The sequence below is a fragment of the Platalea leucorodia genome (assembly GCF_965183815.1).
Source record: "Platalea leucorodia genome assembly, chromosome: 3".
NCBI classification, from domain to species: domain Eukaryota; kingdom Metazoa; phylum Chordata; class Aves; order Pelecaniformes; family Threskiornithidae; genus Platalea; species Platalea leucorodia.
Genome location: NC_138825.1, coordinates 15,336,209 through 15,358,220, shown reverse-complemented (window position 1 = coordinate 15,358,220; position 22,012 = coordinate 15,336,209). Strand labels below are relative to the sequence as shown.

Here is a 22,012-nt window from a genome sequence, read left to right as displayed (position 1 = left end):
GTCTGGGAGGACAAAAGCTCTAATGGGGAATGCTTTAAGCAGTTACACACTGGTTTCCTCTGCCCTCCGACCACAAGTAATTGGATCTGCTGTGGCTTGGTCCGCGACCCTTAGCAACTCCCACCTCCAAGCTCATTGCAGGAACACCCTCATGTATTGCGACACGCTACAGTAAATCACATTAACAGGAATTCATTGCCCAAGCAGCATTTTTCACTCGTGAGCAGCCGTACTAGCCCCAGCTGAGCCAAGTGACAGCTTTAGCTCTTTGCTCAATAAGAACCAGCAGGTGAACCAGGGCCAAATGCTATTATTTCCTTCCTGATCTTAGGCTTACAGGAGCCTTTTGCTCATTTTACAAAATAGAATCTAGTGACCTTCCCCTTACTCCTACACCCTAATGGTTTCTCCATACGTTTTCTCACCTCCTCAACACCACTTGGAAATTATTCATTTCGGTAAGACATGCTCCTGAGAACCCAGTGCCTTGGAAGCGCAGTAGTTTGTTGGGGTATTTTCCTGGCCAGGAGTTATAACGCAATAAACCCAGAAGCGCCAAAGTTCACAGTTCCCCCAAAACCTACCACAAGGTCTCCCCAAGCAAAAAGCAGCAGATGACTCAGTTGCCTGTGGTCCAGCTGTGTTGGGAGACAAGCACATGGGATGCTCTGGATCAGGGACCTAACTTTTGCCATATTTCTGGAACTAGTTCAAATCAAGAGATCAAGGGACAAAACCAGAACCTCCTAGCAGAAAACTAGCCACTCAGCTGTGGCTGAGTACCATCTTCATCGTGCTTTAAAAGAAGAAAACCAGCAATAGCAAAACTGTTTAATTCTGTGCATCTATGTTTCAGTGGTCTATTTTTTTTACTTATGCAAAGAAAACTAAGTGGTATTTAGTGCCTGCAGAAGAACCAGCCCCAAGACATGATCTAAATCAGGCCCAGCAATCTCTGGATTTCAGACTCCTGACCCACATGGGATCCAGAAGAAGGTGCTGATCCCACTCTACAGAGGAAGAAACGGATCCCTGAAAGTCTCTGTGCTCAGCCAAGATCTTCATTTCAATAGGAATGAATGAAAAAAGAAGTCTGGCTAAAATCCGTCAGATTGCTGGGTGCTGGAAGCAGGGCTGTACACACACCTCCATCAACTTGGGATCCACTGCTGGGATTCACCTCCCGGGAGGAGAGGCTCCCCTATGTTCTCTGGGTGACCTGAGGAAGGTTTGCTCTTTGGCCGCGAAAAAAGGTGGCCCGAGATGCTGCAGTTCCTGCACTACCGAACCATGGCCTGGTGATGCGACCACTCTCCCAGGTACAGGAAATTAAGTTCAGAAACATATATCCCTGTTAAAAGCCTTCACCACCGAGCTGTACCCTTGAGAGGGCTGGGGCTTACTCTCACTGAATGAAGCAGGGCCACGGTGCAGAAGAGCCTTCAAGGCAGATACGGTCAGGAAGAAACTCGGAGGTAGTCTGGACTGTCACGGCAAATTTTTCTCTTCCTTCATCTAAGTGGTGAAGTTGGAGGAAAAGACCCAGCTCCTCATTTAAGAGAGAAAAGAAGCTGCAGCTTGCCTCGTAAAAGACTGGGATTCGCACCGTGCCCCACCTTTGGTTCATCTTCGCCCCGGCGCTGCGGAGCCCACCGCGGCACCAAGCGGCACCGCGCAGCCGGCCGCCGGGGCGGTGGGTGGCACAGCCCAGGTCAAGGCACCCTGCCGGCACGGCGCCGGGGATGCGGCCTCCCAGCCCTCCGGCGGGCCTTCGCCCACCTTCGCCCCGCGTGGGCCCGAGGAAGACGTCGGGGCCGCGGCAGGGTTTCCGCAGAAGCGATGGGCGGCCGCCGGGGAAGCAACGCCGGGGCAGGAGCCTCAGCCAGGGTCACCCCCGGCTTCGGATTTTCTCCCCGCTTCCCAGCACGTCGCAACGCCCGGCAGATTTCCTCTGAGCGCCGCCCAACCGCAACCCTCGGGTTTTCCCCCCAAAGTTTGCTCTGGCCCGAACCACCCCGCTGGGCAGCCTCCCGGCCGGCCCGAAGGCGGCAGCGGCGGGCAGGGCCGGCGGGGCCGCCCCCAGGGCGGCGGGGATGCGCGGGCCCGGGGACGCCTTACCGGAGACGTTGAGGCGGCCGCCGAGGAACCATCGGGCGGCGCCGGCGGCCGGTCCGGCCCGGCAGGCCGTGTGGAAGGGGCTGTCCCACCGCAGGGTCCCCCGCGCCACCTCCGCCCAGAAACCGGCGGGGTCGCGGGCCGCCCGCTCCTGCCAGACCCCGTACCCGCCGGGCGGCAGCTCCGCCGGGCCCCCCGCCTCGCTGCTGCCGCTGCTGCCGCTGCTGCAGCGCCGGGCGGCGAAGGGGACCCGTCCCGGCGGCAGCGGGCGGCTGAGGGAGCGGAGGAGCCGCGCTCGGGCCGCCGCCAGCGCCATGGGGCAACAGCCCTGCGCCGCCGTCGGGGCCCCGCCGCTCCCGGCCCCGGCGCCGCCCCCGGCCGCGGAACAGCCCCCGCCCGCCCGCAGAGACCGCCTGCGGGGAGGGGCTGCCCCCGCCGGGCCGCCGCGGCAGGGCCCCGCCGGCCGGGGGCCCCGCACCCCCGCGGGCACACGGCCCGAGGCACCCCTGGGAGCACCCCACAGCCAGGGACACCCCTGGGAGCACCCCACAGCCAGGGACACCCCTGGGAGCACGCCACAGCCAGGGAGACCCCTGCACTCACAGGGCCCCGGGAGCGCGGGGCAGCCGGAGAGACGCGCCTGCACCCTCACAGCCTTGGGAACACCGGTAGCGCTCACACGGGTACGCCTCAGCCAGAGAGACACCCGCTCAAATCGCAGAATCACGGCATCATAGAATCGTTTAGGTTGGAAAAGACCTTTAAGATCATCAGGTCCGAGCGCTAACCTAGCACTGCCAAGTCCACCACTAAACCGTGTCCTTAAGCACCACATCTACCCGTCTTTTAAATACCTCTAGGGATGGGGACTCAGCCGCTTCCCTGGGCAGCCTGTTCCAGTGCCTGACCACCCTTACAGTGAAGTTTTTCCTAATACCCCATCTAAACCTCCCCCTCCCCCTAAATGCACCACTGTGTCCACACAGCCCTGGGAGCAGCCCCCTGCACCCCCAGAGACACCCGCAGAGATGCAGCCCGCGCTAACACTACCCTGGGGACATCACCCCCACAGACATGCAGGCAGCGGTGCACCCCTGCACACACCCTCATCCCCACAGACACAGGCGCCCAGGTACAGCCGTGCACTTTCACACACACGGCCAACACTCGGCGCACGCCCACGCTGTCCCCTCAACAGCAGCTGTATGTCACCACACGCCTGGACACCCACCACGAAGTCAGCACGGTGGTGGCGCGGTCCTCAAACGGCGTGCCCAGCCCTCGCGGTGCACACAGGTAGGCGGCGAACACGCTGTGCCCTCGCGCGCTGCTACGCATCATACCCCGTCCCCTCCTTGCCCGAAATGGGGTGAGTCTCTCTAAGCGGGTACACATCCACTGTTTGCTTGGCAGCCCTGCGAGCATCGTCATTACCACAACGTGGAGCTCCTGGCTTTGGTATCACGACGCTTCTTCCTCTGTCTTAATCTCAGCGCCAGACTTAACCCTGAGTTTATAGTGCAAACCCTTGACAACAAGCAGTGAGATTTTACAGCGCGTAACAGAGCTGCTTCCCTCTGCATAGCAGGGACATCTTTGCTGGCATGAAGAAAGTAATTCTTTTAGGCAGTTTGGTCCAGCCTCCCAGCACAGAGTTTGAAAGAGCAGCAAGGTCTGGGCATCCTTAAGAAGTGTCAAACTACCCGAGCGCCAACTCAACTCACTCCCAGAGTTTGGGCAGACAAAGCACATTTCATGTTCAAGATTAAAAACTTGAAGCCTACTCGTTATGCTAAGCTAAAGCTTGTTCTGGCAGTGGTAGAGACAAGTAGTGTTTTCTATAAATTTTTCCTATCCTAGAAATATCACCAGACACTTTGTCTAGGTAAATAATACAGATTTTATCAGGATTTGGATTTCTGGCACTTCTGACGTTTGCAGCTGTGTTTTATAGGTAACGTACAAGAATAAACATACTGTTAACTTCCTTGTAAAGCCGGCATTACCGCACAGCTAATGCAGTTGGGTATTCCTTTCCTTGGGTTTTGCACGCCAGTGCTTCGGTTTGCCTGAAGCGCCAAGTTCAAAGCAGCAGCACGCGTGCCACCTGGTGCCAGGCAGGAGCACCAAGAGCTCTTCGGCTTCCACTTGCTTTGCTCAAGGATTGCTCAAAAGTTTTCTAGCAAATATTACTTCTGTGCAAACCACCGCATTTCCACCCCGCCCAGGATTTCAGAGGCATGCTTTTCACAAAATAAGCAAATGAGTTGTCAAAAAAACTAAGCGTGAATTTAAATTCCTTGGCCTGAAAACCTAGCTCTTTCATTTGCAGGCCTTGAAATCTTCTGGCAATGGTACCTTTCTCTGGTTTTCTTCCACATAAGGCTGATTTTCCTTTTCCACCACCAAGTTTTATTTTTCTCATGTTTCACCAGACCACTCCCCACCCTCGAGTTTTGACTGTCTTTTTCCTCAAAGAAAGCCGTGATCATCATCAACACAACTCAGATGTAATCCAGCCTGGAGGCCACCCAATCTCCCCGTTCAGCTGGGATGCTGGGCAGGACAAGCACAACCCCAAGTCTTCTTTCTTGCCTCCAAGAGAGCTGAGGAGAGGGGAGATGAGTCCCTGAGATTTTGCAGTGCCTGCTTGTCCCAGCTATGGCTTTCTGGTGGTGAAGGCTGGCATCAGGGTGGTGACTTTTGAAAGCCAATGGGGGTTACAGGAATTCTCATTATTAAGTACAGCGCTTGAGTATGCCAGGAAAGGCTGGCACTGGACGAAAGACAGGTTATGGAATTGCTTCCTGCATTCCCGGTGTCTCCCTTCAAAAGACCCTCCCAGCATTACAGAGTCCAAACAGCGATGCTCAGCTCTGGGGAAGCCCAGTTACCGTCATCTGCAAATGCCACCTTTCCATGGCAGCTCCCAAAGGCTTGTGGATGCCAGGGTAGAAGTCATTCCCTGCTGCAGCCAAGTCCCCTGGCGCGGCCCCTCGGTGCAGCCAGGCAACCTCACTGCCCTGCAAGAGATTTTAGCAGCTCACAGGATCACCTGCAGCCCTTGGCATATATTATGGGTCTTCTGTGCTGATATCATGGCAGGCACTGATGAACCAAGCCAGTAGTGGTTTGAGTAGGGGGTGAGTTTGGCTGCAGATATCTGTTGATAAGAGCTGTAGCAAAAAAAAATCAGAACTAAAACAAACAAAAAAACCCAATCCCTCACATCTTTGTACTCATATTCCTACTACTATCAACATTGTTATTTATTGCCCTTATGTTTGATTCCTGCCAAGATGTACAAGACTTTCCCAATGCACTGTGCAAGCCCTAAAAGTGCCAGCATAAAGCTGAACACAGACAGAGGTGTTTGCAGGATTGGGACCTTCGACTGGAAGCGCTTGGCCACAGGATTTTCATCCCTGCTGGGTTAAAGAGCACCTGGCATCCTAGCAAGCCTGGCTGGCTTTTCCACATCCATCCCTGCCCTGCTGGAGACAGTTTGAAACCTCAGCCTTCAGCTGAAGCCATCCTAAGTCACAATTCACCCAGATCTTCATAAAATCTTTTGATCATTTTCAGCTACATTTGGGCCTGCAGATGAAATTGGACACATTCCCAGGTGGCTGTTCCAGTGGGTTTGTGGGCCCATTCAGCTCCATCTGCAGAGGAGAAGGCTCAGAGGGATGTTTAGAGCAGGGATAAAATAAAGCTAAAATGCATTTGTTCAGGTACCACTTTAACTCAGTGGCACAGATCAGCACGGACCTTGAGTCCAAAGCAACAGGAACTACAGGGGGTTCGAAGGAGCAGAGTACTCAAGCTAATCGGGGATGTGAATCTTTGCCTGATTTGCTCACATCTGGCCACACCTGAAATAAAGGTCTAAACAGTGTGAAAAATAGATGTGCTGCGCTTCCATTTATGAACGTGTAATAAATGCCCAGTAAGTGACAAAGGAGAAAAACAATACTTAGAAATATCCAGATAACTAAAGTGCTTTTAGACAGATGTAAAGAGACTAAAAAACATCTCTCACATTATAGCACCGTCTTGCAAACACTTAACTCACGAGATTGCACACATTTCCCTTAAACTGGCTGCAAGGTTCGCATTTGCTGTACACAGTACAAACAACACTTAGAAGTGTTAAAAAAAATCATGAACAAAAATGCCTTTTCTCCCCAAGAATGTTTCAAGAAGCATGATATAAATTCATGATAAGGCTGTAGGAGACCCAGTGCCCAGCTGAGAACAAAGGCAGATACAGCGCGCGGTGCCTGCCCGGGTGCAGTGTGCAGCACAGGACCGAGGAGCAGAGCCCAGCCCTGCACCAAGAAGCAGGAGAGCACAGACATCTGCTGTGCGAGGTCTGGCTGCAACGCACAGCGCAACACGGGGCACGGCTGCCACACGCACGGTGGCAGCGCACGGCGCAGGAGCACCCCGCAGGGTGCAGGCATGGGGGTGTCTGGTGCTCCTCTGGGCTGTGTGGAGTGCACGGAGGGCATGCCGTGTGTGGCATCAGAGAGCCGATGCCTCGGTGACACTGCTCAGAGCCCGGTACCTAGTGCAGAGTCAGCTTCCTTCTCCTCTAGAGACTCCACTGGTACGGTATCACACTGGGGCAATCAGTAGCAAAAGAGATCACTGCTTTTTCTGGGTATCCTTCCCTGCTAGTGCCCATACTCTCCGTCTCACCTGTCATTAGCCTGCCCAGGCCATCAATTGTCCCATTCTCAAGAGTTTCCTGCTCAAGGCTGGATTTCAAACCAAAAGCACTCAGTGCTGTTGTTGATACTGATTAGCACTGAACTTTCCTTGCCATTTGGCTCCTCTCCTGCACCAGCACAGCCGGCGCTGGTTTTGCTGTGCGCTTTGTTCCAGCAAGTCCTTGCTGATGAACCTCCCCATCATGCTGGCTTCCTCTGGCACCAAACTCTTCCGTCCCCTCCAGCTTGGTACTGATGCTCCAGGCTCAGTGTCCGCATGCAGCAGAGGCCCACTCATGAGCAGACAGTTGCCTGGGGGAAATAACTGAAGAAGTTACGAAGCCTCCAGCTCTCGCTTGACTTCCACTTCAGCTCATCAAGTGGTATTGCCTTTTCCTTTCAATTAAGGTCAAAGAGACACAAGTTGCAACGTAATTGTGATTGCATGAAAAACTGCTTTCCCAGGAGAGGGGTTGAGGGACCCAGAGAGGCTGTGGTCTCTCCATCCCTGGAGATCTTCCAACCTGGACTGGACAAGTCCCTGTTCTAATTCTGAAGTCAGCCCTGCCAGCAAGGCAAGGCCCCCCCCAGCCAGGGCCCAGTATCGCAGTACCCAGGCAAGGTGGATGCAGCAGTGGCAGCCAGGTTCAACCAAGAGCCCAAGTCATCAGGCAAGTTTGTGGTGATGAGGCAAGTGCAGGGTCAAGCCAGGTAGTCAACCTACAGACCAGGGTCAGGTCCAGTGATGGTAGCCTGGCTCAGACACTGTCCAGTGATACCTGGGCAGGCCCATACTGACAAGACAGCTTCAAGCTCAAGCCAGGAGGTCCATCCACAGGTCAGGGTCCATGGACAGGTACAGCTGTGGCTGAGCTGGAGATCAGCACAGCATTGCTCAGGCAGGGACTGAAGACTAAGCTGAAATGGAGCTCAAGGGCCCACGGGCAGGGTGTGGGCAGAACCCCCGGGGAAGCTGGTAAGGGCCATTAAGGCTTACTAGAGCACTCAGGACCATGAGAGTCTCTTCGAAACACAACTCTGCTGCTGGGTCTGTGCTTGATGCTCCACCAGCCCTCTCCTGCTGGGCTGTGAGGACCCTGCTCTCGGCCACGCAGGCTCCTTCCCCCCAGCAAGTGCCCATGTGGATGCTGGCAGCAGGACTTGGCATGAAGGAGCTAGCATCTCTGGCTGGGAGTCCCTCCCCTGGTTGCATTCCTCCATGAGGAAAGCTCTGCCAGGCCCTCGGGCACATCTGGGAGGCAGCCTGGGAGAGCGGTGTGCCAGAGAAGATGTCCATGGCAGCAGGTAGAGTGCTGAAAAAGGGGGGCACTGAAGGGCACTGAGAAGCATGTGAGAGGGCCTTTGCAGGGGAAGACAGCTTTGCTTTGCCTGCTTTCCTTGAGCCTTCTCAAACGCAACACCAGGAGCCAGCACTTAGGGACACAAGTGATGGGGACTTGACTTGCAGCACAGAGCGCTCATGCAGCAACTGTCGATCGATCGTCTGTCCATCATAGACCTAGAATGACAGGGTCCAGGGCCTGTGAAGGGTTGTGTTACACCCTGGGACCTGGAGGATGAGCTGCTGCAGGGCTGGAGACTCCCTGGAGTCTCTGCAGGGTGCTTCCAGCGAGCAAGCCCTCAATGCAGGGGGAGCAGGGCCACCTCCAACCAGTGGAGAAACATCACAGGGGCCTGGTAGCCCTGTTCTCACTGGTCTGAGTGGCTGCGGGTGGCCATGGCTATGGTGGATCTACCTTTGCATGGGCATGTCTGCAGGGATGTCAATCTTCATAACATATCCCCCTCGTTACCACCCTGGCCCCAAGGGACTGCTTTGGGAGGGGAAGAGTCCTGGCTAGGAGGTACGTCCCACAAGGGACTGGGGAGCACCACAGCCCTGTGGAAGCTGGTGTGACATCCCACACATGAAATCAGATGTGAACCTCCAGCTAGGGACCAACAACAGGTTGGGTCGCTCTGGTGGGGGCAGGGAGAAGACATGGGTGTGTTGCAAGTCTGCAGAGAGGGTCTGGGAGCAGCACCCCTTGCAGTGTGTTGCGTGAACATCTATAGGGCATGGGACAGTGCACAGGCACAGTTTGGGGCACAGGTACAAGGTACAGCTGGGGATACGGGCGATTTGCAGTGCACATCTGGGATGAAAGGGAACAAGAAAGCATAACCATGCGCACTGCAGAGCACATCTGTAGGAGCCACGTGCTTACCTGCGCTCCGAGTACAGCACTGAGCTGGAGCGTGGAGGAGGGCACGTCCCCAGAGCAGGGGCGCAGCTGCATACCTCAGGGTGGGGGAACAGGGGACTGCCCTGGGACCGGTGCGCTGCTCAGCCACGTGCAGGGAGAGGCTCACTTGTGTGAGCCATTTCTGCGTGTGGTGCAGTTTTGGTAGCAGTGGTGTTGCGCCCGGTTGTGGGCTGCTGGGCCTGTACAGATGGGGACGGTGCTGGTCCTGGTGGTGTAGTGTCCGGCCCAATGCTGGTGGTGCTGGTCCCAGTCCCAGTGCAGTGTCCAGCCCAGACAATGCTGGTGCTGGCACTGGCAGTGCAGTGTAGTGCACCAGTCCCTTGCTGGTGGTGCCAGAGCAGGTCCTGGCCCCAGAGCACTGGAGTAAAAAACCCCAGGCCAGCACTACTGGGGCTGACTCCACTGCCAGCTCAGGGCAGTGCCAGTCCCGCACTGGTGACACTGCCAGTCCCAGTGTAACACAATGCCCAGCCCCAGCCAGATGGGCCGATTCTGGCCTTGGTCCCAACAGTGCAGTGCCCAGCTCTGGGTGAGAGTCCCAGCCCAGTGGGACAGTCCTGGTGAGACAGTCCCAGGACCAGTGTGCTGGTCCCTGTCAAAGCGCAGCACCTGGCCCAGTGCCAGCGCTGGTCCCAGTCCCCGCGCCGGGCAGTGCCCGGCCGCGTTCTGGTGGTGCTGGTCCCAGTCCCCGGGCCGGGCAGTGCCCAGCCGCATGCTGGTGATGCCAGCGCTGGTCCCAGCAGCGCAGAGACCAGCCTTGCACCGGTCCCCGTCCTGGCACTGCCCCTGATGGTGCCGGCGGTGCCGGTGCCGGTGCCAGGGCGGTGCTGTGCCGTGCCCAGCCCCACGCCGGTGTGGTGCCCGGTGTCACCCCGCGTCCCGGCGCGCTGCTGTGCCCAGCCCCGGGTGCCGGCAGTGCGGTGCCCGGTGCCGGTGCGGCGGGGTTGCCGGTTGCCGGTTGCCGGTGGCGGCGGGGCGGGCCCGGGGCGGGCCCGGCCGGGCGGGGGCGGCCCGCGGGTGATGTCAGGCTGATGCTGTCGGTGCGGCGCGCGGTGCATTGTGGGCGAATCCCGCCGCCCGCCGCGGCTCCGAGGGGGAGGATGCGCCCGGGGCCGGCCCGCCCCACAGCCGCAGCCGCAGCGCGCCGGGCCGGCGGTACCGAGCCCGGCGAACCGCACTGAGGGGCGCGGGGTATGCGCTGCCCACGCCGGCCGCAGCGGGAGGCGGCGGCGGCGGCGGCGGGGCCAGGTGAGCCGGGCCGGGCCGGGCCGGGCCGCGGCGGCCGTTGCGGTCATTGGCGGGGGAGGGGGCGTCCCGCCGGCGGCTGGGGAGGTGCGGGGCCCCGGACCGGGCCGGGCCGCTCCGCTCCGGGGCTGCGCGCGGGGCGCTCTGGGAACTGTAGTTCGCCCCTCCGCCCGGTGCCGGCTGCGGAAGGGGAAGGGTCCCGCGCGGAGGACTCGGATTCCCAGCATGCCCGCGGGGCTGGGCGGGCCCGAAGCCGAGTGACGGGCGGGAGCCGCCAATGAGAAGGCGGGCCGGGGTGGGGCGAACCATCTGCCGAGAGGGGCGGTGGGGGGGGGGGGGCGGCGTGCCGGCAGCTGCAGTGCAGGGGCGGACGCGGCCACCTCCTCGGCGGGGGGAGGCGGGGCGGCCCGAGGTGAGGGGCAGGGCGGGGGGGGCCCGGGGCGGCGGCGGCTCCCCGTCCCCGCCGCCTCCTGCCCGGGCCGGCCGCGGGCCGGCGGGGGCCGGGGCTCAGGGCGAGGCCCGGGGGGGCGCCCGCCGAGGGAGGGGCGGGCGGTGGCTTCGCAGGGGCGCGGGCGACGGCGGCGTGTGGGGCGGCGGGCGGCCTGAGCGGGGGGTGCCCCGTCCCCCCGCGCCTTGAAGAGGCTCCGCCGAGGAGGGAACGGCCCCGCTGGGTGGTGCCGGGCGGCTCCTCCGTCGCCTGCCCGGTCCCCGCTGTCGGGGTGGGGGCTGAGGTGCGAAGGCAGCCGGCGGCCTTGTGCCGGGCGGGCCGGGGCCGGCGGGGAGCCCTCAGGCGAGCCCGGGGGGCGTCAGCTGCTCCCGCGGGGCCCGGCTGCCGGCCGGGGCGAGGGGGCCAGCGTCCTTCCAGGCGCCGCTGGGTGCCTGTTTGACCCAACGCCAGCAAACCGGCCCGTTCTGCGGGGGCTTTCGGGGAGGGAGCGTTTTCGTTGTGTTATTTTGGGATAACTCGTTGGTGCGTGGCTCTGAGGCGGGAGGCTGAGAGTTTCTCCTCCTTAGCTTTCGCGGGGTGGGAGGTTTTCCTCTTGTGTGCGTTGCCGTGTCTTCTGCAGCTTTTTAGCTTGAAGTCTCCTGCCATTGTGTCTTTATTGCTCGTGGTGCCCACGTTTGCACTGGCGAATGTGACTGTAGCCACTGTGCTTCCCCTGCACCCCGGGAGAGGAGGTACCCAGTACCCGGGGTCTGACCCACTGAGAACTTTCAAGATGAACACCATGACCTTGAAGTGCATCTCATGTTTAACGAGGAACCAGTATGCTGTATGAAGCACGGGAGTGACACTGCCTCTCCATCAGTGATGCTGAGCTACTTGCACGCCAAGTTCAAGACCCCCTGTGGTTTTTTGGGGGGTGGGGATTTCAATACCTGTTGGTATCATGTTTCTGAGCAGTCCAAACCAGCTGTATATTAAAATCTTTCTTCTGTATTTTTGAATTTCCTTAGGCTTGTAAGGAGGAAGGATAGACAATTTGATTGATGGAAGGAAAGGTTTCCTAATTTTACCATTGCACGTTAATTTCTTTATATTCCTTGTCACTGAAAATGCTACCTTTTGGCAACAAACTTCTCAGTGAGTCACAACAGAGATTTTCACCCTGAGAACTTCTTCTTTGTATGAGTGAAATTTAACCTCGTTGTGTGTGAGATAGGGTGTGCTAAAGCTCCCTCAACACTAATGCTTGTAGGTGCTGTGCCTATACAGGTGCTATGACTAAAGGGCAGCGTGCATCAGTACTGTCTCACTAGTAGTTATTCACCACATTTCAGTGTATCAGCTTCTTTCGAGACTGTCGCTCAGTATAAGAGGGGCAAGTTAGGTATTATGTGTTAATGTTTTGGCTTTTTTTCCTTTGTGTGCCAGTGGTCATCCAGCTCATAACAAGCATTCTCATGCTGATGTATGTGGGATCAGAAACTTTTGAGATGCAATGCTCATGAATGGTGTATGTGATGTCCACTGCTGTTACTTTTGTGTGCTTTTGCATGCTTTATGATAATCTCGTTCCTTCAGGAATGGGCAAATTTCCTCTTCTCTGGCTGGCAAAGAAAAACACTGGAATTATCATTCCTTTGTAGGACAGTTGTATCAGGATCAGTCTTGGGGATACCTGCCTAACCTTTTTTTTCTTGGAATAGCAAGAGGAAAATTGGATCCCCATCAGTGCTCTCGGTTGTCCAGAAAGGAGCGCCTCTGGTGTCAGGAGCTCTATTTCAGCAGCTCTCAGGGTTGATGCTAGTGAAGTGGCCCATGTGTGGATTTCCTTCCCCTTCCCTCTCCATCTCAACCCCAGTGTTTCGTGGCAAAGGCAAGCGTATCTCTACACCACAACAGGCAGCATGGAGCTCTCTTCCAATGGAAGCAGTTGGTACTTGTTGTTTTCCAAAGCAGGAATGATCAGGCAGAGCCAGGAAGAGACGAACTCCTCTTTCTTCTTTATCTTTAGTGCTAGGATCCCTTCATGCTGTTTCTTGCCCTCTCTTACAGAGGATTGCCCCATCATGTTATAGCTTATTAGGTAGCCCACTGCTCTCTTGTGGGTCTTGTTGTGGGCTCACCTCCTCAATTGTGTCCAGTCGGTTTTCTGCCTTGGTCTTACTTATGTATGTATCAATGTGCAGGGTCCAGATAAACTCTGCAGGAATGGCTCCCCATCCTGGGAAGGTCCTAGATTAGATTCCTTTGCCAGAGCTCCATAATGACCTTCCAGTAACATTGGTTTACTTTGAAAACAGAGCAGAAGACAGAAGAGAGGGCCTTATAGAGGAATATGTCTCTATAAAGTCTTCAAGGGCTTTGTAAACTGTTCCCTCATTTTTAAGGGTTTGTTGGCTTTGTTGGTATTTTCTCCTTTGAACATTGCAAGGCACAGCCCAATATTTGCTGGAGTGATTGTGGAAGCACTTGCTAAAAGGGTGTTTAAGCTCTGCTGGTTTACTGAGTAAGATACAGAATGGGAACGACTAGTGCTTCCCTTCCCTTCTTCCATGAAAAATAACCAAAAAGTGGGTATTCCTCTGAAACATCCTGAAGTCCCCTTAAATGTCATTGTGGGACACTATCCAATTGGAATAAATGTTAAGATTGCTTTGGGAGAGAGTAATAAGGAAGGCCAGCTATGAGGCCTCCCTCCCCAGGGCAGGGGAAGAATGGGAGAATCTGTCGGACGTTTATTGAAGCGTTAGGAAGGAGAGGTGGGAGGTGAGGGAGATGATGTGGGGTTTACGCTGTGTGTCTGAACCCGAATTGAGCCTTCCTTGCCTGTAAGAGTCTCACCAGCTACAAACTGGGCAATGGCAGTCCTCCATGTCACGCAGGACCAACTCTTGGTCTTCTCCACAACAGTGCCCGCATACAGCCTGCGTGTCACACTGTTGAGACCCACGACAGTTATCCCAGAAAATACGGGAAACAATCTAGCAATAGCAATGTGACTTGGAACTCAATGTATCAAGTGTTTTTTTCATATGAACTTTTCTGGTTTTTGGAGACCAGCAGATACATCAATGTATTAGGCTTGATGGGGAGAAAAAAAAATTGCCACACTTTTGTTTTTTTTTTTCGGACTCGCAATCCCTTTTGGTCTTAACCATTTCCACACTGTTTTCCATTAAGTCTTCCTCACTACTCAAGAGCTGTTTGTTTACATGGGAAAGGGTCTTTTTTGTAGTTGAGAAGGAAGATGTTGACAGTGTGATGGACTGTAGATGTAATGAAATAAGATGTGCTTGGAAACCCTTTCCTTTTGCTGTCAAGCTGTGTCATCTTTAATCTGGTGAACAATATGAAAGGAACAAACTGCAGATCACGGGCTGACTCCAGCTGTACAGGTGCAACGGGGAGCAGAGAGAATGCTTGTGGGCATAGGTTTCCTCTTCTTTGGAGAAATGGGGCGGCCTAGCCTTAAGAAAGAGATTTAGTGTCAGCCGTGACAGATGGAAGTGGATTCCTCACTGTCCGTGCAACAGCAAATGTTAGGAGGCTCACCGTCAGCCCGGAGGCTCTATGTGTAGAAAGCTTTGGTGGCCTACCAGTCAGATATGAAAAGATCGCAGAAGGGATAAGGAGAAGTTGATGTCTAGTGAAAAGGTATTGATTATAGGATTATAAACCCAACTGCTCAGGCCAAAACCCCGTCTTGCTCCAGTCGTTTTTCTACCAGTGACCAAGAGATGAAGCTTAAGGAAAGGCTAAGAGGACACGTATAACGTGCTTGCCCTGGTTATATCCTTCTTGGTGTTGCAGTCTGCAGTTTTTCAGTCTTTTTATTTGTTAGCCTGAATAATTTTGTATGTACGCAAGGTGTGTCATTCCACTGGTAACAGCACTCTGTTGTGAAACCTGGCTATGCATTCCTGTGTGTTTTCCTCTCTTTTAGCCAGTTACTAGTTTTAGAGAAACTTTAGTTTTATTCTGGGACATCTTAATTTTTAAGGCCTTTGGTCTGACACCACTCCAGAAGGCTTTGGCTATCCAGAGACATTGTTATTAGTGAGATGGCCCTGTGTGCTTGTTGAGACTTCCTAAAAGCACCTAGCCTTTCCTAATAGGTCTATAAATCACAACTTCTCCCCGCTGCCCGCCAGTTAGTTTTATTTTTCATTTTCAGTTTTCTGAACATGTCTGGTGTAGAAGTAAGACTCTGATTTTCCGGATCCTCTGCAGAGCTTTTTAAAATAAACAACAACGAAAAATCCTTGACATCTTCTTTCTTATCTTTTCTCTGTTCAGTCTTTCTATTTCTTGTCTGTCTGTCATTCAGCAGACTGGCTTGCTGGCCTCTGGTCAAGTATGTGTGGAAAATATGTAATTTTTGCTTGTAGAAATTTGCTTCATGTCCTTAAAATCGTCAAGAAAAAAAAATCATATTTAACTTGGAAGAATTTGTGCTGTTTTCTTCTTTTGTGCACATCTATTTTTAAATAGACTAAACTTTTTGTTTGTACAATAAGTCAATTAGAATTAAAATCAAGCAATTTAAAGGACCAAGCAAAAGTTGCGCTGGCCAAAGACTTTTTTTTTTTTTTTTTTTTTTTTAAAAAAGGTGATATATTTCTGTTCTTACTCGACAAAGTTGAGTTACTGTTAAGTTATAAACTTACTATTTAAGGTTTCATCTTGGTGACATGTCCTGATCTCCATGAGGAAACTGAAGTTCCCCCTTGCTGCCTGTTTCATAAAGGCTCAGCCCATCTGTTCTCCCACAGCAAATCACCGTTGCTGCTTTATTCTGGTCCAATGGGGTAGTTTTACTACTACATTTTTTCCATTTAGGCTTGATACAATTTTTCTCCTTTGAGTCTAATTTTTTTTTTCTCTAGTATGTAGTACTGTTCCTCCCCTTGAGTGACTTGACCTTTTTCTGTGTACTTTGTTCCCTGGAGCGCCAGAGAATGCCACCCTGTTAACAGGTTCCTGGGGTACACGTTACCTCCATGTTCTCCCTTCAATCCGTACATCCTAGTTCCCCACCTTAATTCTGAGACCTATTTCATCTGGGTTTTTGGGTCCCATTTAAATATCACATACCCCTGAAATGGCTCTTTGGGGGAGGGGATGTTTCATCTAAAATTCTGCCCATTTTTCTTCTACTTTGCATCAGAAGTTACAGAACTTGGGATTTCATCCAGGCTATCATTCTTGGCCTTTATACCATCAAAAGCCATATAGATCATGCTTGCCAGCTTCTCCCTGGGGTGATACAGAAATGGCTGTTCTGGATTAGACCACCCGGCGGGTTACCTGTGACCGTGACCAATGCTGAGCACCCGGGGGGAGCCGGAGGTTGGAGCTAGTGGGCAGTGCCGTTTTCCTGGAGTGCACTCTCAGCGTTCAGCCACTTTCAGTTCAGTGATTTTTTTTGGTCAGAGATTTTTGTCATCATATTTGGTTGTCCTCTGCTGGCTGTTTTGTTTTGTTTTTCTTAGTTGTTTTTTGCTGTGAATTTGTGCAGTTCTTTGGACTCAGTGTAAATGCTAACCTTCACTGTGTCTTGCAGCAGGGCATTGCACAACTCCTCTGTGCTTTGCATTTGTTTCAGACATGCTGCCTGCTAGAGCTGCTTGCTGCTGCTTCCTTAAAGCGTTGGAAAAAGCAGCAAACAATCATTTCTTGTTCACGTTCTCCAGGCAGAACTTGGTTGTGTAGTCCTCAATCATACTGCACCTCAACTTGTTCTTTGTAAGAATCTGCCTCCCAGCACTTGGTGTCCACTCTTGCACCAGACTGGCAGGTCTGTCCTTTCACCTCCCAAATCCAACTGCCTGCCTGCCAGGTATCTGAGTTGCCTCTGCAGCCTTCCTTTTCCTCTGCCCCGCGGGCGGGTATTCCTGATGCAAGGGATGGGATACCACCATCCGGTGAGGAGGTTTCACCAACAGGATCGTCGCTAGTCACCCTAAGACCTATTGCCACAAGGTGTTTTCCCCTCCTTGGTAGGAGCATAGTCTGAAGGTAGGAAGGTATCTGAAGTTCTTCTCTTCCCCCTCCCCAAACCCCGATTTGTGCAGTTCATCCATCCCTCACGTGAAAAAGCAATACGTTGCTTCTGAGGATCCATGAGGTACGTATACATCTGTTCGGAGTTGGGTAGCTGTATGTGCAGCGCTTGAAGTAGACTATAGCCATCTCCCCTTTCTGCTGCACTGCTGCCTGCTTCCCAGATTCCAGCCTTTTTGGAGGTAGTGGAGAGCAGTCAGGTAGTTCTGTTTCCCTCTTCTTTTAACATAACTTTTTTTTATTTCACTTCTACAGTTAGAGGCTAGGAACTTCATAGTCTTCTTAACGTATAGCTTAAATTCTTGATACGTATTCTGCTCACTCAAACAAGGGGACAGTGTAGCTGTCTTATACTTTTACCTTCATGTGGACATCAGCGCAATGCTCCTTTTGATTGGACACTCCGTTAAATTGTGCGTCTTGTTTCCCTCATTTCATGAAGAAGAGAAAGTTGCTTGTTGCTCGCTTGCTGAAGTCCCTCAGTCAGAGAAGTCACCTTTGTCGTGACAGTGTGTTAGGAGACTTAGAGCTTTGTGGTTTAATTATGTCTTGAATTATTTAAACAGAATCTAGCTACATTAGACTCTAAAATTTACTAGTTTAGGGGTTATGCAAGTAAGTTATCGAAACTAACTGGTTTCTTTAAATTTTGCTTTCCTTGCAAAAAAAAGTTGGCCTCAGGCAGAGTTACTCCACTGCTTTTAAGCAGAAGTGGCTGAATCCTGTGATCTCATGGAATGCCGAGGGCTTCCTGCTGTGGAGACGAACACGGAGTGCAGCTTGACAGAAGCTGAAACGGATCTGAGGTACCGCTCCTCCATTGTGCTGGCACTTGCGTTTGACTGACCCTACAATGAACCAGTTCAAGGAGCTCTAAGCCAAGGAAATAACCCTATTTATTAGGAAGAGGAATAGTTTTTCTGCTGGTACAAGTCACTGAACTGGCCCATGGTGGAATCCTGCGTGCAGGAGTTCAGAGCTGGCAGGAGAGAGGGGAACTGTTTCTCTTCATTGCAGGTAGGTTTTTAGATTGGCTAACCAGGAACCTGAAGCTGTGGAACCAGGAACCTGAAGCTGTGGATCCAGGATGAGCGTCTGTTTGTAGGCTTTATGGAGGAGGGAATGTAGGTAATGCGGTATAATATTTCTTCCATTGATTCTCATGGATTCTCAACTTTCATTCATTAGTGTCTAAGCACGCAAAAATGTGATTTTTAGTTTTGGTTTTTTTGTCGTTGTTTTTGTTTTTAGTAAAATTTGCAGTAGCTGAAGAATGTCTTTTTAAAGGTGCCAAGCCTTGATGAGAAAAGAGCAAGATGTGACCAGCCTTAATCTGAAAAGAGCAAGAGATCTAGAATCCACCATCTCCCTTGTTCTAGGTCCTGTCCTTATGGAAAACTCCCATTAAAAACTAATTTGCGGTTATCAGGCTTCACCTTCTAGCAGATGAGCTAGAACAGTAGAGCCCTTCAGTTTCTTAAATTTTCATCATAGGGAGATGATACTTCTACACTGCATTCATTTGCTTCTCAGTGTGCCTTTTGGATAAGATACATGCATTTTAAAGAGTTTAGTTTTCCGGTGGCTGGAAGGCATCTTTTGGCCTTTTTTCAGCTCCAGCTTTTTTAGAGACCGTGAGGCATGGATGCTGGCCCTTTACTGGACTCCACTGTCTCTCCCCAGTTGTAGCAAGGACAGAATTGCCTCCCTTTTTTCGTGCTTCTCTCTGTAGCAATGCTGTGCTCTGTATGTATGACCTGTATGACTTATTCATAGATGTCTGAGCATGAGTTTGGTTGTATTAAGAAGCATTATGTGGAAGATGCACTTTTTCTTTCTGCTGTTCTCCATGTCTAGAAAGAATCAGGAGCAGTTGCTTATCAAGCAGAGATGAGACTTAAGGGGCTTTGTCCATTGATTTAACAGGAAAAAAAAGAAAATGTAAAAGGTGCAAATGCAAAGGGCAGGTAGTCAAGTATTTTCTCACTCTTGTGACAGTTGATGTGGGGGAAATGGCAGGAGGCATTTCTGTTAGAGGACTCAGGGCTATGTGGTCGCATAGGTCACTGCAACCTATTTTCAAGTTTGATGGCAACTCGGAAGCTGGTATTTTTAGTGTGGTTGTTGCTTCTTTTGTGAAACGGATTTTCTTTAACCTTGCCACCTGTGTTTCTGATTGTGATGGAATGCTATACATTTTTTCCCCCTCCAAACATCCTAGGCTGGACTTGAACCAGGAGTTGTTCTGTCTGTGGAGTATTATTAGAAGCATTCGCCAGCAGCCAGCTTACTCTGGCAAGTTGAGCACAGAATGCACAATTACCCATTTCAGGTTGAGATCAGTTTGAAGAATTGTTATCAGCTTTGGCCAGCTCAGGTACAAAATTTAGTTTTCCATTACTTTATTACAGCTATGAATAGAATTAAAATTATTTTTACATTCAAATATGACATAAGGTTTATGATGCTTTTTTTATAGAAACACATTCTGACCATCTGTTTTCTGTAACAAGAAATTCTCAGGATCCAGTTACCTGGCATAGCACTGGCAAATTAAGGATCAAAGTACAAATGTGGTTTATTACAATGAATCTGCCCTGAAGAATTTTGATTCTTCGAGAATAATATTCAAGGGATTTTTCTGTCAAGCACAATGAGCTGGTGTAAGACCTGATAGCGGAATGAGAAGACACACGCCTAAGTCATAGAACTGCTTAACTCAACAGATGATAGGAAAACTTATGGATTGGAAATTATTATTTGCATGGGCTGGGAGAATGCAAGCAGATACTGACAGTTGTGGACTAGATGGCATCGTTGACACATGTGGAAATGGCTTATACAGAGGCAGTCCGGACCAGCTTGTAAAACTCTTCCATAATCTTAGTAACACCATTTCTCCTTGGAAACTGGCTCACACAGCAGCACAGAAAGAAATTAAATAGACCATGCTTGCACATAGGAGAGCTTTCGTGTATCTTTCTAGGATGTTCAGGCACAGAGAGAAACAGGTGCAGGCCACAGCCCTTATCTGCCTTGATGTTATTGTTTTCTTTATTAATATGATCTTTAGATATTAAGTACAAAGGAAACAAATTCGTCTAGAACTGTAGATCCTTCAAATAACAATGAAATTTGAGCTTCCAATCTAAAACCAAGTTTTACACCTCTGGGAACTTTTGTCTTTGAGAAAAAAGCTCAGGGAACCATTGAGTATGGTTGAGAAGGCACTGGGATTTCCCAAGGGTAGAAGAAAAAGTGGGTCAGCCATGAGGACATCACCTTCGGGCAAGTCACCAGCTGTCTGCAAACTAAAAAATGGTGAGGCTGCAGATCAGAGAGTGAAACCGTAGATTTGCAAGGGGCAGAAGAAGGTTGAACGTGCTCCCCTGAGCATGCTCCAGCTAGGGGGGAGAGTTCCTTACAAAAATGGGAAAAATGGTTACAGGAGGGCTGTAGAGAGATGATTTAAGTGAGTAACAGTTGGCATGATAAAATGTTTTTGTCAGTCCCAGGAAATCTCTTCTGTGTAATTGCAAACAGAGTCTCTGCTGTGATCAGCAGCGGGCTTGAAAACTGCAAAAATTTTGTCCCACTTAGTCTCATTTAGTCTGATACAATGTATCAGCACAGCAAGTGGCCTTGCCCCACTTATGCTAATTTTTATTAAATTTCAGAAAGTGCTTGGCAACATGAAATCTGTGTGGTAAATATATAAATACATGATTTTTCCCTGCAAAATACCCTGACTTCCAGAATTTGAATCAAAATACCAAATCTGTGATCAGGAACCTTACTGTTATGTTCCTAACCTCTGAATAGCTTTTTGACAAGTTTATTTAATCCTTGATAATTATGGGGACTGCATCTATCATAAAATGATTTGAATGGGTAAAATGAGCACCATTTTCCCTGGAATGGAGGTTTAAAATGATTGATCTCAGGCTGCGGGCCTTTTAATAACCTAATATAATAGGTTATATACAGGACCATTGAGCAATAGATGTTATCAGTTTGCTGTATGGCTGAGTTGGTTTATTCAAGGTAAAATGCTGTTCTCCCAAAATAAGGACTCAAGGAAGGTACTGTTGACCACAGCTATGAAAAGCAACTTGAAGTGGCCACGTTTGAAGGAAAATGAATACCAGGATCCCCACAAAAGCACTCTGCAGGGAGAAGGGAGAGGACTTGCTTAACAGGGACGCTTTGCATTACCTAAGGATCAATTAAACAAATGGATCCAGCATCAGGTGATGAATACATACCTCTGTGTGGTGTTTCTGGTGGTGTCAGGTGTAGATTGAGTCTGATACCATAAGTATAACCTCTGCTTAGTTATACTTGTTCTAATTTGTAGTTCTTGCTTTTATTCAGATATATTTGTTTTGGCTACCAGCAGACTACTCAAGCTTTGCAAGTAGTGATCTATATTGACTTTGCAGGTAGATATACTTAAGCTGCAGTTAAATATTTATTGTAAGCAGACCCTAATATTTGCCTGTTAAATTAGTAGGGGTTAAGCTGGTTATGATATTGGAGGGATTTCCTGGTGTTGGATTTAATTTTCTGCTTGGATCAAAAATTGGAGCAACTCTGTCAGGGACATTGGTGGAAGGTAATAGACTTTCCTCTCAAACTCACCTGCTCCCCATTTTTTCTAGCTTTGCTGCTGAGAGATAGTTGGAGAGTATTAGGATCACATAACTGCCAGTAGTGCAGGCGTGCTTATCTGGTGTGCGTTCCTAATGATTTGTTGTCACCATTAACTGTGCTGATTCTCCCTGTAGATAGGTGGTTTTGGCACAGAAGTCACTGGTGCGTCTGACTGCTCTGTAATGTATGTGAATACAGTCTCTGGCAGTATGAAATTATGTGTTTGGGGGTTTTATTTGTTTTGCTTAGGTCATATGCTGTTACTCATCAGTCACTGTGCAGGCAATAATACATTCAGTTGGCTGTGCAACCAGGTAGCCATAATAATGCTGTCAGGGTGCATCTGTTATCATATTTAATATATTTATGTACATTCTGTTCAGTGCAGCCTCGTGTTAGCAGAGAATCCGGACCTGTCTGTCTTGACTGCAGCTTTTTTGGGGGGTGGTGTTTTTGTTTGTATTGGTTTTTTTGGCTTTTTGTTTTTCCCAGTCATAGCTATATCA

At 51.1% G+C, this 22,012-nt stretch overlaps 1 protein-coding gene across 1 annotated transcript in view; it reads right to left on the bottom strand.

The window, feature by feature from the left end:
• The window catches only part of ACSS1 (acyl-CoA synthetase short chain family member 1), a gene marked incomplete at its 5' end in the record, with an annotated part of 38,636 nt that extends 36,205 nt beyond the window's left edge, over positions 1-2,431 (bottom strand). Inside the window, one exon of the mRNA XM_082306644.1 lies at positions 2,119-2,431. Within this exon, the coding sequence (XP_082162770.1) occupies positions 2,119-2,431 (313 nt within the window). The remainder of the gene's footprint in view (positions 1-2,118) is intronic.
• Positions 2,432-22,012: the final 19,581 nt, after the last annotated feature.